The sequence below is a fragment of the Terrapene carolina genome, unplaced genomic scaffold (assembly GCF_002925995.2).
Source record: "Terrapene carolina triunguis isolate 2854851 unplaced genomic scaffold, T_m_triunguis-2.0 Scaffold629, whole genome shotgun sequence".
Lineage (NCBI taxonomy): Eukaryota > Metazoa > Chordata > Testudines > Emydidae > Terrapene > Terrapene triunguis.
This window is the reverse complement of record NW_020664980.1, coordinates 14,285,875-14,303,781: the sequence shown is the minus strand read 5'-3', so window position 1 is coordinate 14,303,781 and position 17,907 is coordinate 14,285,875. Positions and strand designations below refer to the sequence as shown.

The 17,907-nt window shown below is 51.7% G+C and overlaps 1 protein-coding gene across 1 annotated transcript in view; it reads right to left on the bottom strand.

Annotated features, from left to right (window-relative positions):
• Positions 1–11,381, bottom strand: part of LOC112118660 (proton-coupled amino acid transporter 1-like) — a 36,780-nt gene extending 25,399 nt beyond the window's left edge. The window contains exons 1-7 of the mRNA XM_024217070.3: positions 11,194–11,381; positions 10,155–10,245; positions 8,659–8,747; positions 6,999–7,094; positions 5,143–5,227; positions 2,153–2,371; positions 1,386–1,484 (exon numbers count right to left, since the gene is read on the bottom strand). Of these exons, the coding sequence (XP_024072838.1) occupies positions 1,386–1,484; positions 2,153–2,371; positions 5,143–5,227; positions 6,999–7,094; positions 8,659–8,747; positions 10,155–10,245; positions 11,194–11,336 (822 nt within the window). The 5' untranslated portion in view covers positions 11,337–11,381. The remainder of the gene's footprint in view (positions 1–1,385; positions 1,485–2,152; positions 2,372–5,142; positions 5,228–6,998; positions 7,095–8,658; positions 8,748–10,154; positions 10,246–11,193) is intronic.
• Between the last annotated feature and the right edge of the window lie 6,526 nt (positions 11,382–17,907).

The following is a 17,907-nucleotide window of genomic DNA, read 5'->3' as shown; positions in this document are numbered from 1 at the left end:
CCTGGTCTTCCTTGAGGGCTCCTTTAGCACCTCAATCGTCCAGTGGCCCCAGAGGCTATTTGGCAGGCTTCCTGCTTCTGATGGACTTAAATCTTCTCTATTAGTATTTGTGTCCTGAGCTAGCTGCTCTTCAAATTCTTTCTTGGCCAGTCTTATTCTTTTACAGTTGATTTGTCAGTGGTACTTTTGGGTTTTTAAATATAGATTTCTGAGAGCTCCTTTGCTAGCTGCTATATGTCTTCTACTCCAGTGGTTTGGAAAGAGGGCACACCAACAGGTCACAGAAGCACAGCTGTTGGAGCAGAGGACTGTGAGAGAAGCAAACTAAGCCAAAGAAAAAGCTTTTATTCCCACCGCCCTATGCTTGCTTTACAGTTCTGTGCAGTCAATACTCTGGTATCTTAGACAAGAACTAGATAAGTTCCTGGAGGATAGGTCCATCAATGGCTATTAGCCAAGATGGTCAGGGATGCAACCCTATGCTCTGGGTGTCCTGAGACTCTGATTGCCAGAAACTGGGAGTGGACAACAGGGGATGGATCACGCGATGATTGCCTGTTCTGTTCATTCCCTCTGAAGACCAGTGCTTTGGCCACTGTCGGAAGACAGGATACTGGGCTAGATGGACCACTGGTCTGACCCAGTATGGCCGTTCTTATGTTCTTAATGGGCTTGGTGCTTCCAGCTCATGTGTTTACGCAGCCAGGTAACACAAAGAAATGAAAACAGCTGTCCTCTTAGAAAGGGAACTCTGGGAAATAGCCTATGATGTTTAACCAAGATAATAAAAGTGCTCCACCCACCCACCTCCTCCTCTTTACTATCAGCAAGCTGCTCTATTTACAGCACCTACTAGGAAGTAGACAAACCTAATTGGCACCACTGGAAATTGAACCGAAACTGCTGCAAGATACCAGGCTACTCAAGGGGAGGGAATAGACCAAGCATTCCAATCTTCATGTCACTTTGTCTTTTCTCTCTCCAGCAAGGCTGCTTTAAAACCCAACCTGGTAGAGATATTCAGGGAAGTTCACTCCTATAGGCCACATTCATCTGTGCCACACAGGTAGACCCCAAGGTCTCTAAGTCAGAACACTGGCTTTGAAAGTATTAGATCTGAAGAGGAAGTAATTGAACAATTGCTGCTGTAGTATAAAGGTCTTTCAAGATTTCTTTAAAGGGCTCGATACCCCTCCATTCCCCCAGTAGCAACGAGGTTAGACGGAGGGAAGCTGTGTCTGTGTAGTGAATACACCATCAATACCAGTCACCCAGGTCAAACATTTGGCTTACAAGCACAGAGAGATCTCCGCACATACAGAACAGATGCTGCAGAGAGCACAAATAGCAGCTGGTGCTTGCACTGCCTACAAGCCAACACTTACCACGCCGATACCTTCGAAAGCAAAGATGGCCGTGCCAAAAAACAGAGGGTAGGTCTTCCAGCCCGCTACGAGAGGCAGGTTGCTGGGATCCGGAATGCCCTAGAAAAGAGCGGCTGGGATTTAAAGGCAAGAGAGAAACCGAGGCCTATTCCAAAGGTTTCTTTTCTGTGGCGCTTGCTCAAAGTTTCAGCTCACAAGCACTCCGTCAAAACGTGGACTAGAATGCCCCAGGTGTACACCCGGCACTGCAAGAGCTGGGTAAGTTTCCCCCCGTGCAGTGCACCTAATGCTTTACCTATTGTACCCCAACGACTCCAGTATACATCCCCCCCCACGACACCCCCTTCCTCTGTCTTGACCTGCAGCAGTCCCTAAGAGTAGTTCATATAATGCAGGGGTAGCCAAACTGTGGCTCTTTTACAGTTAAAGTGCAGCTCACAGAGCCCTCCAGGCCCCCCCATTCTCCACCTACCAGACTTGGGGCGGGGGGGAGCTCTGGGCTTCTGCCCTGCGGCCGGGTGGTGGGTCTCAGGGCTTCTGGCCAGTGGGAGGGGGCCTCTCGGGGCTTCAGCCCTGATCCCCAAGACACACACCCCTCCCCTCTGGGCCAGGTAGAATCCCCAAGAACCCTTCCTTCCCCGCCAGGCTGAAGCCCCGAGAGGCGCACCCGGCTCTCAAACATCTGAAGATTATCATATGCAGTCCCTGAGTGAGGTCTGGAAGGTCTCTAGACTAGAGAGGCATTCGACTTTGGTCTTACCACGTACCGTGATGATATACCAGTTTATCATGAGGAGACTGCTCAGCATGGCGAGGTTGGCCAGCATGGAGAAGATGGACAGGAACTTGAGATTCTGTATGTACACGAGCAGCACCAGGAACGGAAGCAAGGAGAGGATGAACAACCGGGAGTCCATGGTGGGAGTCAGCACCGTGGTTTTGTTGGAATGGCAGTCATTGGTGGTGCCATTTGCTGCAGAGATCACCTGGAGGGAGGAGCCAAAAAAAACCCCCCTGGATGCTGAACGGTTCCCTGTCATAACCTGAACTTGGCAACCGAGTCGCGGGGCTGATGGCGAGTCCTAGCCACACAGTTATGGTCTCTCAATTTAAGAGCCACACAGCCTTTATCTTTTAGAGAGAGGTTGCATTTGCAAAACTTAAATACTGCACGTTCTTTTAAGAACCCAACAGGCCACTCTAGGGCAGGCAGGCAGGGAGGGGACATTTAACATGGTTTTTCCTATGAAAACACTTTGAACTTCTATAGTGGCTTCCATATGAATTTTACCGAGCTTTGTAAACAGCAAATGAAACTCAGACTCCCAAGCGAGAAGCGTTATGGTCCCTAGATGGGGAAAGCGAGGCGTAGCGACTCAGAGACTTGCATCGAGGTCATACAGCACGCACAATGAAAAGCTGGGAAAGAACCCAGCCCTGTGCTTTAGACACAAGAGCATCCGACCCCTGCCATGGTCACAGATCCTGGGTCCTCAAAGACACTTGAGACAAACACCTCGCCTATCACATCAAGTGTAAATCTGTCAGATTGCTGGACAGCTGAGCTAGGATTTCCGAACGAGTTGCAAATAACCCTTTTTAGTCAACCCACAACTAGTCTATTAAAAAGACAGCACAGTGTATTTTTACAAAGAACTCAATGCGCACACACGCGAGCTGCATAAAGCAGAAACAGCCTGTTCCTTTTTTTGCCACATCATGATTGGATTCAAGACACTTTGGTGTTAGTATACAATGCATTACCCAAGCCGTACCCACTCCCGGGCTGGCGAAGCACAGCACAAAATATAAACACGGATATTGTGCAAAGACTTAATGCTCAAGATCTCATAGGAGGATTTGCTTTACCATCATGTAAAAGAAAACCCACAAAATATGGGCTTCTGAAACCAGCAAAGGGCTTTTCCTCACCCTCAGCCAGTAAATAAGCAAACATCTAATCTCCATTTCTAATGGTCTGCTCCTCTGTAGCTCAGCCAGCATTGGAGCTCCGAGATCGCTCCATTATTAAAGCAACATGAAGGGTTCCCATGGAAGGAAGCCTGCCTCGAAATAGCAGCGACAGCCAGTGGGGTCAGTGAACCAACAGCTGGCTGCATTTGTCCCCCTGCCCTCTATTCACGATGGAGTATGACAGGGTCTGTGAGGTGAAGGAAAAAACAGCCCATCATACCGAGAGAGCAGTGATGCAGAGCAGACCCTTCACATACTAATTCACTGCCCTGTGGAAAAAGAGACAGGACACCCCCAAAAGACAGAAGGCAACGTAACGCTGGGAAGGACATGAAACCCCCAGGAATTCATTCAGGTGTATTCCCAAATGTGGTGACTGGGAGATCCCCTCCCTCCTCTCTCCACCTCCTGAGGCGACTGGTTTTCATGACATTACGGCCCAGTTCTTTGGAGCAACCGGAGGTTGTTCTCCCCTCTTCCCCCGCTACACCTCCACCCTTTCCCAGACGAGTAATAATTTACACTGATCTGAATAAAACCCAACTAAGCCTGTTTCCAGCGATCTCACACTCCCCCCAGCATCCGACAGATCAACACACTAGCTGAGCTGGCACACATCTGTGGATTTCTCGCAGGAACTCTGCTCCCCACAGAGTGTTTATTAAGTAGGCCCGACTGCTGATGCAGTTTCCTTTCCAGCCACTTATTTAAAAAAAAAAAAAAAAGATACATCACAGCATCAAGGGCGCTCCCCCAGAAAAGCTCCCCTCGTGCTGGGGAAGCAGGTGGGCAGGGTTTCCTCCGACGCTTTGTGGGACACTTGGCAGCGCTCCCCCAGTACACTGCCCGGCTCGGAGCGTGGGACGCGGTCAGATCTTCAATGCTTTCTTTTTATGCCCTGCCTGCTGGATTCTGGCCATTTAAAAGGAAAAGAGCAACTGGCATGGGGAGGCATGCAGGGGACTCCCAGCTTGCTTTGAAGTTTTGCAAATGCCTGTTTCTAGGCTGTAATATTTTGGTCTAATTTCAGTTGCTGGGTTTAGGGTGTCGGTGCCGGGCGGCGTTGGTAACGTGTGATATACAGGAGGTCAGCCTACATGATCGGATGGTCCCTTCTGGCCTTAAACGCTACGGTCCCTGCCCTGGGAAGTTTGCCATCCGGAGAGGAGAGACCTAATTCATTTGTTCCCGTTTAAAAGGGCTCTCGTTGGCATCATTCTACAATAGGAACCTCCCCCTGAAATTGCGATTGTCCCAACCGGAGCTTCTAGGGGCTACCGTACCGTCTAGTCCAATAGCCCATCGGATTGCGGCCAGTACCAACTGCTTGACAGGAAGATGCAAGATTCCTGCAACAGGCCATGTGGGATAATCCCCTTCCCCTCTTAACCCCTGAGGCTTGGAAGCAGCCAAAGCCAAGGGATGTGGCAGGCAAGTTTTATCTAGTGCAGATTTTTTTTCCAGGTCCTGGCCTTAGTTCGCTCGGTGAGTGTGGAAGACAAGAGGTCTAGCAGCCATTTATCACCAGTGACAAATACATGGTAGGGGGAGGTTGTATCTGTCACTTTCCCACTTTGCACGAACGCGGACGGGATATTGATCTTTGCCTTTGGGCTGAAGGGTTACGTTTTCCTGTACTGCTCTAGTTATGGAAGCAAGACTCTTCTCCCTGGGTTTGGGTTTTAGTCTGCGGGAGGAGGAACAACCTGAGCTCCTCCCTCACCCCAAATCTGGAAGAGAACTCCCCTCCCCACCCCCTTATCACCAAAAAACTCAGTCTTACCTGTTTCAGATTGTCAGCCAGAAATACGAAATACACACAGCAGAACCCCAGCTGGGTGAGAATCAAGAAAAATCCCACTACGTACCTGTGGGGGGTGGAGGGAGAAGAGAGAAAGTATTTAAAAAAGAATCATTAATGCTAAAACCATGCAGCCTGCAAGACATGGACTCATGCTAGAGGTGCATCTTTTGATCCTAATGCTACATCAACACTGTGAGCGATTCCTCGGCTAGGAGGCTGCAATACAGAGCTAGAGGTCAAAGGGTGAACTGGATGGCTTGCTTTTGCTGATGGTAGGAGGGAGCGTTGCCAGAGGTAGACGCTTCCCCTCTCCCTCCGTTTCACCAGCAAGCTCACACAGCAGAAGGCCCTTTGTGTCCTCTTAGACCCTTTTAAGGCTGCACCAGCAACTGTCAAACTAAAATGTTCCGGGTACAAGGAAGGTACAAGGTGGAACCTCTCAACGGGGAGACAAGCCAATACCTGGAACAGGCCCATCAGAAGAGCTGCAAGCAGAGAAAGGTGCATGAACAGATCTCAGCTACGCAAGAGTGGTTTTCCAACCGCTGTCTCAGCAAAGGGATAAGATGGGATCCTGCATCTTATGCTTAAAAATGCCTAGCTCTCCGTTCACCTTCTCCACCACATCTCCCATTTTAGAAGGGGCTCAGTTTCCTGTGCTAGACGTGGGTAAGTCTGACATTGTGGCCTCTAGAGATTTAGCCCAAGAGACCCGTAAAGGCATCTCAAAGATTGTGGCCAAGGAGGGGACATTATCTTGCAGCTTGGAGAGGCGCAGAAGCACAGAGTTTACACTGGGTGGGGATGAAGATCTGGACCCCCAAAATTAAGAGATTCCAAGGCCAGACAGGACCATTGTGCTCCTCTAGTCTGAACTCCTGTATAGCACAAACCACAGAACTGCCTCAAAGTAATTCCACGAGCAGATCTGTTAGGAAAACATCCAGTCTTGATGTTAAAATTGCCAGTGATGGAGAATCCACCCCAAGCCCAGATAAATGGTTTCAGTGGTTAATTGAAGAGTGTCCCTCCGCACCCCCATGAGTTTGGATTGCCCGTTCTGTGGAAGGGACCAGCACCGCCCCCCGGCCATCTGGGAGACTCAGCCACTTCTCCCCCCCGCATTCAAAGAGATCTGTCCCAGCAAGAGGTGTTACAGGATCTTGTTGCCCCACAGAAGCACTGCCTCACATACGGATTGTCAGTGTGTGTAATAGACGCACTGCTAACGTACTGACTTCGGCAACACCTGCAAGGCGATGGAGTTACTGAGATGGACGGGAAGCGTTTGAACCGGCGGTTAAGCTTTCGCAGTGTCCAGCAGCTGACAGGAAGATGTGCCAACATGCAATGAAGTAAGTAGCGTTATCTGTCCCTTCCTTGCTAGGCTGCGGAGCAAATGAGTTTCCTTTTCCCACCCAGATACGTGCACTAAAGTACCACATTTCCCCTACAGCACCACAACTGAGCACATGGGGAAGGATGACCTCCCGCATTTCAAGGAAATAAACACAATCCTTTCAGCGAGACAGACTCCAGCATCCAGGGGTGCATACAAGCAACTGCGGAGCACACAACAGTTGTGTTTGCCTAGAGCCTGGCCAGACCCTAGCGCTTCGCTTTGTGCAGCCTCTCTCAGGGTAAGAAAGGTGCTACGCACAAAGCCAGGCTCCCATCAGACTGGGACAAAGCCGAGAACGAGGAGGTTGCATTCCCCTGAACTGGAAGAACTGGTTAAGTCTCTTATTTGACTCACTATTTGATTAGCATGTTTGAGAGCCCAGCCAGCGCTTCCTCTCCCAATCCGAACCCAAAGCAAGAAGAGAACACGGTACCTTCCCCAGATGGCGTGGGTCCGAAGCCAGGCGCTAGGGCTGGCTTCCAGCCCGTACATCACAGCATCTCCATAGTCCACAAAAGGCCTTTGATATCTGAAGGGAGAGAGGAAGGTGACATTGGTGGCCCAATCTACTTTCAGAGGCACACACCGGGGGAATAACACAAGATTGCTGCTATTAGATGCAAGTCTGAAGATATTTCTGATTGGCAACTGTTAGGCCAGGGTCCCCAGACTTTTTCCTCATATCCCGCCCCCGCGCGGGCCGCAGTTGGGAGCCGGAGCTATGGCTGGGAGCAGAACTGCAGCCGGACCGTGGCCAGAGCCAGAGGCTGCGGCCAGGGGCAGGGCTGGAGGCAGAGCAGAGCCGAAGCTGGGGATGGGCCAAGAGCAGAGGCACAGTCAGGGTTGGCAGCAGAGGCCGAGTGCCACTGCAGCTGAGAGTCAGGGCCACAGCTGGGGGCAGAGCAGGGCCAGGTGGCGCTCCCGTGGAGGCTGGCCCAGGCCCTGCTGCACCTCCCCAAACATTCCTCTGCATCCCGTAGGGGGGCGCACCTCATAGTTTGGGGACCACTGTGCTAGTCCACTGTAAATAACTCTGTCATGCTTCTGTGATGAACCCAGATACCATAGAATGGAGATGGAAGCATCAGAAGCTTGTGTAACCACAAGCAATAACCCCATAGTATCTGCTCAGAGGAAGATGGGAATCCACCCAAAGCAGGTGTGAGCTGGGGACTCGAACCAACAGACAAGGAGTGCTCCTGGCTACACTGGTGCAAGCAGGGATATAATCAAGCCATGGGAAGTGACACTGACCTCCTCCATTTTCTGTTTCGTTCTTTAATACTTTCCCCCTCTGCGGCTCTTCCCAATCAGTGATCTCACAGCACATCACAGGTGTTAGTGACGTGCCCCTCCCAAAGCCCCTGGGAGGTAGGGAGGCGTCGCCACCCCCCTTTTACAGGTGGGGAAGCAAAGGTTGAGAGCGATGAAGTGATTCACAAAGGAGTCAGCAGAACCAAGAGAGCTTTGAATCACTGCCTGGTGGCGGTAGTTGGAGAGATCAAGGACTGGGACAACACATACAGTGCTGTCAGATGCACTGCCGGGCTCAGCACTGGGATAAGGGGGCGTAGTGTGAAATCGGGACCGAGGTGCACACCCGTAGCACACTGCGTGAGTGACTCTGAGCGCCAGGCACGGCACAATCACGTGCTGGGCACAATCGCCTTTATAATTGCCTCTCTCCTTAAACGTTCCTCCCCATCAGCTCCCGCTCTCTACCAGGAACTGACCAAGCCCTTGGAAAGTCTGTGTAACTTACCTAACCTGGTAGCTTGCAAAAAGCCTCTTCCCAATATGAGGAACTTGGTGCAACACTCTGCGAATCTGGTTACAAGATTACAAAGGCAACATCCTCTCCAACCCTCTACACCCACCATGCGCCACCCCCAGGGATTCAGGAAGGAGAGCTCTCTGGGCACAGGTTGCACAAGGGCTTTCAGCACACTTCAACGGACAGAATGCTGCCTGAGGACTTTAAACTCTGTGTCACCATTTCTAATGGGCTCCATAAAACTAAGACAAGGGGGGTGCTGGGGAGGGGATAGGACGCCAAACACTTCAGGCCCGACAGCAGCGAGGGTTTCTCTTACTTGTTGCAGAAGTGGTGAGCGCATTTAACCAGGATGCCCATACAATGCACTGCGGCGATTCCCATCACCAGCAAACTGAGCGGGCCCAGCTAGACAGCAGGAGAAGGGGGAGAGAGAGAGAGAAGAGCGCACTCTGATGGTTAAAACGAGAACTGCAAGGCTGGGTTCACATTAGACAGCAATGTACAGAGAGCTGAGAACACAAGCGCGGTCCTGCCTGCATTAGAAGAGCGTACCAAGGAACCCACGCAAAACTACTAGCACAGCGGGACACCGCTCTGATCCTGGAATCAGAACCGCGAGGGGGAAAAGCTCTGGAGGATCCAGGCTCTGCCTTTCCAAATGCTGGATTGTTCCCTGCAGTACAGCACAGTCCCAGGTTTGGGGCAACCTCGCGCCTGCGGACTGGTGGAGAGCCGCAGAACCTCAAGCGAGGTATGTTGGCTTCGTCTGAGGCCAAAGCCCCTCAAGGAGCTTTACAGAAGATGGACGGTATTTAAACCACGCCTGGCACCAGATTAGTAGCAAAGTCAAGGGGGAAATGGAACCGCTGGGGTTTGACTCAGTGTCCGGATCCCCTGGAGCTCCAGAGGCGATGGGCAGAAGGGCAGATGCTGGCGCTATGCACTGTATGGCCTGTTATAGATACTGGCGAGACGAATACGCCTGTATCAGTGCCTGAGGGTTGTAGGAGCAGCTAGATACACAAGAATGTTAATAAGCAGGAAGGCTCAGCGGCACCTGAAAGGTAACAGAGCACCTGACTGCTAAGGAACGCAGTTCAGAGCGAGGTGCTTCTGGGACAGCTTTAACGCCCAAGTTCTACCACCTGGGCTAGGCGGACGTGTTGTCGTCACACGGCAAGGTTTTGTTTTAGGTCATGACTTACACTTGTACTTAATTGCTAGGAGCGGAGAAGAGACCGCCTGACGTTACACAACGAGTTTTCTCAGTCTAGATAAGGGGGTGAGAGGACATCTAGCAGCCAGAGGCTTTACAATCACTGGTCTAACTGCAGCATGGCAAAGAGACCTGCTAAGGGTTGCTGTACGACTGGCAAAAAGCGCCAGCCCCACAGCTCTGGAGTCTGCAGCCCTGTTTGTCTACACAATACAGCACACAGGCAAACCTTCCCCAACACCCTGTTTCAAGCCCGGGCAGAGGAAATGGCCCCAAGAGAAACACAGCAGTGACGCCCTGCTGATGCCTTCCCCCAAGGAACCAGCCCGACACCGCAGCTCTTCACTCGGGCTTCTGAACAGCCAGCCACTAGCCGCGCAGTCACTACTGACCTAGCAGGGAGGGGAACCGGTGAAGTAGGGCTGGACACTTTCTAGCCTCTGACCAACCCCAGCAGCCACCTAAGCAGGAGGTGCTAGACACACAGAAGGCCTGAGTCCAAGTCAGCAACATGCCTCTGTCTAGAAACCAAGCAGGAGCCCCCACGCGCAATCGGAGTGGGTGCCTCCGTGCTATTAAGGAAGACGCCGTCTTACCACGATGCCAGCGTTTTTCACAGCCAGGGGCAGTCCCAGCAGGCCAGTGCCAATATTCCCTTTCACCAGGTGGATCAAGGTTTGAAACCATCTGCGGAGGAGAAGATACAGAGATGGTCAGGAGTGGCACAGGATATTCTAGCCCCAGTGCAAGCCTGCCAGTGTACTTCAGCCCCCCCGCCACACGGCCACTCTAGTCCTAGGCTGCTCTTGAACAGAGATTGCCAGTGGCTGGGAACAGAAAATACCCTGGCAAGATCTCTGAGCAGCGGATACGTTTGCCGGAGCAGCAAGCAGAGCTCAGCACCCGCAGGTCTTCGTAAGCCCAGCTGCACCAGCAGGTGACCACGCGGTCAGAAGCGACGGCTACTGAATGGGTCCGTGAACTCAAGCATCCGGCGCTGCCGTTCAGGGAGATGCGGTGTAGCCCCGAGCGAACCTGGGCGCCCAGGGTGTTCAATCATTTTGGATTACAGCTGCCCCAGCGGGGGCCCTTTTGCTTGAACCGGGAGCAAGGAAGATGCAGAGACATTACTGCCAGCAAGCCACCGATTTGCTCTGAATTCAGGCAAGTCATTTGCCTTCCACATCCCCAAGTCAGAGCTGGCTGGGGGGAAAAAAGTGGCGGAGGAAGGGGGTGGGAGGAAGAGGGAAATCCAAAGCTGCTTTTAAAAAAATAAGATGCTCTAAGTCAGGCTTCACGGGGGAAATAAACTGCCAAAAAAAAAAAAATCTGCTGAGACAGCATCTGTGGAAAGTACCCGATCTATCCACACCTGGACTGAACTGACAGCAATCCTGGCGGGCGGAGCACTTGCTCCCAGAGACCTGTACGGACAGGCAGGAGAGAGCCTGCAAGGCAAGCCGTAGCTCTTTACCGGTTACACAGCACATTTCACGCCCAAAGGATCCCGGAGCATCCTCTGAGGAGTACAGGGGGGCCGGGGTGGCCAGCGGCTGAACGCAGTGCCCACTCTCAGTAACGCACGGGCCGTCTGCGCCAGCAGAGAGAAGAGGTGGTTCTGAACCAGTCACTTACGTCGTCCCGTTGCTCTCCCCAAACCGCTGGTAGGATGACGGCGAGGCAAAGCTGTTTATGCCTTCGGGGGGGCTCCCGTCAGGCGTAGCCTCTGTGGAGCTGTAGTCGTTGTAGTCCTCGCTGCGCAGCCTCCTGGTGGACATGGCGGCTGTGGAGACAGTCACCTCAGGAACTGCTGCTAACTCTATGCTCCCTGCCGGAGTCACTTCTGGGCTCCCTGCCTGGGGTTTCTTTGGCTCAGCCATGGTCACAGGACCAGCTCCCTGTGCTATTGCCAGGGCAGGCTCGCCCTGGCAGGCTATTATAGGGCACCACCTCACCAGCCTGCCCAGGCCGTCACAGTGTCGGCATGCCTGAATGGAGCCTCCAGAATAACCCGAGAGCCTAGGCCTGTGGAGGGGTCAATATAAGTCCCGCACTCCTCCCCGAAGCTAGACACACCCACCCGGGATGCACCCAGCAATTCCTGCAGGGACAGATCACTTGGAGGTGACCTGCCCAGATACGTAACACCAGATGACACTGACGTCTGTACCACTTCTCCCAAACAGGCCGGGTCCGCAGAGCAACCAGCCCGTGCAAGCTGGCAGCACACAGCCCCGGAGCTCTCCATCTACTTGCAGGTCACCTTTACGGAAGGCTGTTGACAGGTGCTCAGAATGGAGGGTCCTGTACAGGCCCACCAGGGAGTGGATACACTCAGGACTGACAGGCACCCAAAGGACTCCCAGTGAAGAGACACTGATTGGCTGCAGGGGGAACAACTGCCCCACACACATCCAGCAAAGTTCCCAACCGTCTTTCATCTAGTTCATCTTGGTATTTTGAGATCCGTGTTGACAACAAGCAGGTCCCAACCCCCAATGCCAGGGCCAGCTCCAGGAATCTTTACCCAGGGTTCAGGACTTTCCCTCCTCCTGCCCCATGAAATCAGGCTGATCAAGTTGGACTAAGGGTTTAAACTGCTTCCTGGATAAGATCTAGGCTGACCAGACAGCAAATGTGAAAAATCAGGACAGGAGGTGGGGGGTAATAGGAGCCTATACAAGAAAAAGACCCAAAAATTGGGACTGTCCGTATAAAATCAGGACATCTGGTCACACTAATAAGATCTGATAAGAGAAAACAATGGAGAGGCTTTCAGGAGCCTTTCTACTCTGTCAGTGCTCTAGCAACTGGGTGCCCAACAGAACCGATAGGTTAGCATTTAAAAGGAAGGCCTCTTTCTCCTGGGGGCAAGCCAAGAAGCAATCAGATGCTTAGTTCCAAGATTAAGCCTGGAGAGTCTCCAGATGCCATGCTGACTGCAGGCCCAGGCACTATTCCTCCCAAGTATGATGTTTGCTGTGTCTTAAGATGGTAAACGTTCAAAGCCTGTAAATGCAACAAGGAAGCTTTAGAGGTTTGCAGGAGGATTAGGAAGGTGGACATGGAAATCCACCCAGCATCTAGGTTCACTGCTGCTGGGCCAGCCCTCAGAGCAGCAGTTCCACTTGGGCTGAAAACATCCGGCAAACCAAGAGACAAGTCTGCTACGGGGGTGACCAATGGTGGCAGCCCCACAGGCAGTATTAGCAACTGGATGGAAGCCGGTCGTTAATTTGCGGAAACACAAAGAGAGAAATATGCTTTAATTACTGCTGGGCTGATCCAGGCTCGGTTTCCATTCCTACCGCAGGAGTGTCACAATTCACCTTTAAGTAACAAACCACAAGGAGAACCAGCAAGCATCACAGCCTCGGAGGTATGCAATATACGTGCATGGAAGTGTGTGGCACTATGCGGCTCGGAGTCGCTCCCCTGGGCACAAGGGGCCTGCTTCTGCTCCGACTGCAGCAATTGTGAGACTGCAGTGAAAGCAGGTTTGGGCCCAGAGCAAACAGCCATTCTCCCTGGACAACAGGCACTCAAGTATTTGCTATAGCTTCTGGGCTGGTCAGGGAGACAACGCTGCAGAGAGGGAGAGAACAGAATGGGGAAAAGAGGTGGAGGCGGCGGAGGGAATTGGTAGAGAGAAGCAGCAAGGAGTGAGAACAGAAAGCAAGGCCCAGAGAGAGCTAGGACACACAACAAGGGATGGAAAGATGGATGGATGCCTGCCCTTGGGGTTACACCACTGGACGGGGACTCAGGAGTCCTGGGTTCATGTTTCTGGCTCTGCAACACAGTCATATGACTTGCCCAAAATCCAAGCCTCGGTTCCCTATCTGGAAAGCAGGGATCATACCCTCCTCTGACTCGTCTGTTTAGATTGGAAGCTCTTTGGGGCAGGGACAGCACCTGACTTGACTAGGGATCTCTAGGCATTACTCTAATGCAAATAATAAAAGGACAGCGGGAGAACAGACAAAAGCCAGCGGAGACACGGCAACGGAGTCAGATACAACACACGGGGGCACAGCAGGCCAGACAGGAGGACAGTTTGCTGCCCTAGTGCCAGGAAGATGAGACAAGGGTGGAAGGTATCCTGAAGAACGCTAGGGAATTTCTACCAAGCGTAACCCCCTGGGTTTTCAGGGCACCGAGCTCTTCCAGCTCCCCTCCCACCTGTCCAACCACTTCCCAGCATTCCCTTCAGGACGCCCACCAGCAGCTGTGTGCGCTCTGCTCCTCGCTCCAACACTGCCTCCTCTCCCCAGCGAGAAATTGTGCTCCCGGTAGTCACCCTGCCCCAAACCATTTCTGTGCCACTATGACAAGTCCACTGTCCTCTTCACTCAGGCTCAGACATGTCATCATCTTCAACTCTTCATTCTCCTTCTGACCATCCCAGCTGCTCTCAATAGCCACGGCAGCACAGCAACTAAGGGTTCTCTGGAAACGTGCCACATTTGCTTTTTCGGGCTGGGGGCTATGGCGGGAGGAAGAGGAAAGGAAGGAGAAGAGAGGCATAGGAACAATCTTACCTAGTGAGCCTCATGCAATACGTCTGAGAAGAGCTGGCACGTGAAGACCACACGAAACAGAGACAGCAGAGCGTGGCATCTTCCACCCTGCTATTATCTAAAGAGATCTTTGATGTCAAGCTTTAAGACCCGCTATTGTAAGAAATCCAGCAAGCAGCGACCTCAGTTTAGTAACTGCCCCAGTGCCTCTAAAATCTAGTCTCTGAAGTTTGGCAACTTAGTTGACCGGAGAACGGAGGGAGTTATTGCTCCAGCTGGAGCCAAACGTAGCACGGACAGAAGTCACACAAGCTTCCTCCTACATAGCCCTGCCCAATGCTATTAAATCCTGACCTTAAAAGTATAACCCCTGCTGTTCCCCTCCTGGCTCCCCACTCCCAGCCTATTGCTAGCCCAATATATGTTGGACCATAAACATTCTCTCTCCAAACGCTCTCAGCAAGTGATCGGCAGATCTCGGTTAGAACTGTAGGTGGAGGAATGCAAGGCTCTGCATACAGACTACACCGCTACCTCGATATAACGCTGTCCTCGGGAGCCAAAAAATCTTACCGCGTTATAGGTGAAACCGCGTTATATTGAACTTGCTTTGATCCACCGGAGTGCGCAGGCCCCCCACACACACACCCGGAGCGCTGCTTTACCGCGTTATATCCGATTTCGTGTTATATCAGGTCACGTTATATTGAGGTAGAGGTGTATTTGGATAAAGCACATGTATTAACTTGCTCCTCCACTACCTGAGTCAGCGGTCACTCTTAAGAGGTTCATTTCAACCCAGAACCCTTTGCTCCAGGGTAGTCAATCATCTCATCCCGTTGCAGTCTCCCTGTGGTTAGAGTCAAGTCCACACTCCTCCTGCTGTTAGAAGTTTTACAGCCACCGAAAGTACATACTAGAATGATGAGGCAGCACTGGGGAGCTGAGGTTCCAGGTGTCCTTTGAGCTACTTTTCTCCTTCCTTAGTCAGCAGGGCACCTATTTCTGTCTCACCTGCGGTTAGTTCACATCAACCTCTCCTGTCCTGGAGACTCAAGTGGTTTCCTTCTCTTTCAGAAAAGTCCCCCTCAGATAAGGGGTGTTCCGGGGGAAAAAAAAACAAGTCTCTCACCACACTGTGTCCTCTCCCGGTACTGCTCTTATTTCTGAGCAAGCTTTAACCCTAAATCAGCTGACACAGAACACGCCTTGTGAGTCACCACAGTGGCCGACAGGAAGTCCATTGCACCAAGCAGCGGGGAAGGCAGGTTTGAATTGAGGAGAGGCAGTCACGTAAGGCCGGCATAGTGCTGCAGAAGTGCTGCTTCTAGTTTCCATGGTAAAGGCAAGATCTACTGCTCCATAGCAGCATCTAACAAAACTGGATGATCCCCCTTCTCAGTGGGGAGGGGAGTTTTGCTGAAAAGAGGTGTGAGCCAGGTTATCAGGATGGGGGCGGGAGGACTCCTCAAACTGGGGGTCGGGACCCCTCAGGGGGTCACGAGGTTATTACGTGGGGCGTCACAAGCTGTCAGCCTCCACCCCAAACTCCGCTTTGCATCCAGCATTTATAATGGTGTTAAATAGATTGAAAAGTGTTTTTAATTTATAAGAGGGGTCACACTCAGAGGCTTGCTATGTGAAAGGGGTCACCAGTACAAAAGTTTGAGAACCACTGTCCTGGAGGTTAGAGAAGAGGTGTAAGCATTCATTTGAAACTAACATCATAGTTTAAAGGGCCAAAATCCACTGACGGCCAGGATGAATTTATCCTCCAAAGCGTTTGTTTAAGCTTCTGGCATTAGGTGAATGAAGGAGAGGGGCTCACACAGAAAAGGAAGTGGAATGATATTCTGCAAGGCTTCGAGAAGGGACAGCATGGGGAAGATAACTGAAGAGAGAAAGCGAAGCCTTTGGGAAGGTGCAGACCCCACCCTCCCTAACCCAAATAATTACCTCCCCCGCCTAGAAAGAATGAAGTGAGCGAAAAACATAGGTGCCCAATAGAAGAGCAAGGAGCAATCTCCTTCATGCTTAGCTCAACTTCAGCCAAGCCATTAAAATGGGGTCCTGCCCAAAAGGCAATTAGCCTAATTTCAAATCCAGTCAGTAATGCAGATCGATCGCCCCAGCACTTGGGCAGATTCATTTCCAAATTCTACCCATGCCCGCCAAAACAACTGGTGATATTTTTACAAGCAGCATCCTATCCACTCTCAGAACAGGAGGATATAAATGGCAGTGGCGAGGGAATTGTTGGTGTATGTACTGTGAACAGTAAAGGCAATTGTCAGCCTGGGGATCAAAGAGAAACTCTTCCAACAAAGCAATCTGACTGTAATTACACAGCAACCAGCTACACCACCTACTCTGCATGGCTCATCTAGAAACAAACCATTAGTGGAGCAGGAGCCTGACACGCTATTTGAGGCTCACATCACTGATGTTCTCTATACAAGAAACAACATAGTTATGTTATGCTGCTCTCCAGTCAGTGCTCAGTTCCTCCCTTGAATTTTCCTAGAGCACACCTCGCTGCTCTTCTCTTTTGAAACCCAGGCAGATCTGCCCATCGTGACTTGACATCTACATTTCTGGATTAAAGATTGCACAGTAGCAGGAAACACAAGTGGTCAATTTCCATGCAATCAGCAAGAAGGAGAACCACTCAGTCAGGGTTTGGAAAAGTACTGAGGGGAGAAAGAGGGTTTCCGTCTCATCCATGCAGAGAACATTCTCAGCTAAAAGCAAAACCCACCAAGTTATTTCCTCATCACTTACAGAGAGTAGAGACAAGAACATGCAGTCCCTCCTCTAACCATGCAGGCAAGTTTACTTAAGAACAGTCCCCCTGAAGTCACTGAGGCTACCAAGTGCATAAAGATAAGCATGTCTAGCCCTTTGAGGCCAGGATTCTACCTCCAGAATTGAAGTGGAGGAGCCATTTCCACCATTATTATGGGTTTTCTCCTTGTCTGGTTTGGACACGAAAGGTTGGGGGGCTGCTATTCCTTTCAAAATTAAGGTGCTGTTCAGAGCTCCGGAAAGACCTTCATAATTTGAGTTTTGGGTCAGATGCCAGGGCTCTTTTCTGTCAGTATTCGTTTACTCTTACTTTCCAGTGCCTGCAGAGATGCCATGCAGCACCAGTGCTCTGAACGCCCCTCCACATTACTGGCCCTCTGCAGGCAATTTGTATTTAGCAAACTGCCCTCAAGACTCCAGCTTGCCCACGTGTGGGTGGCTCTGAGGCAATGACAAGCATTTCCCTAGGACTGCTCTGACTGTTAGAGAGTTTGCTTTGCCCCAACCTGACACACACGACCCCACCTCTCATTGCTCCACAGCATCTCCAGTACAGAGGATACTTCGTGCAACTTTGGCTAACAGACATTGCCCACTACTTACCCTTGCTCTGACCCCATGCACCATATACATGGGTCACCTAAGTGTATGGTCAGCTGTAACTGGCACTACCCAGCACAACCTCTATGCTGGGCACATGCCACCTGGTTCACACTTCCCCCGACATAACGCCCCCCTTGCACAGTACAGCACCCCCCCTCAGTCTTATTGCACCCCTGTTTTGCTGCATGTGCCTGCAGTCCCAGATTCACCCCCACCCTGGAGGTGGCAACCCCTGGGCTTTAACCCCCCAGCTTGCAGACACCTGCTGCCCCCTCCATGCAACTAACCCTGCAGCGGGCTCCCGAGGGTGCACTGTCCCCTTGCAGACCCAGGCTCCAACCCCCGTGCAAGCACGCGCCCCCAATCCCCGGGCAATGCTCCCCTAGGCGCGCGCCCCCAATCCCCGGGCAATGCTCCCCTA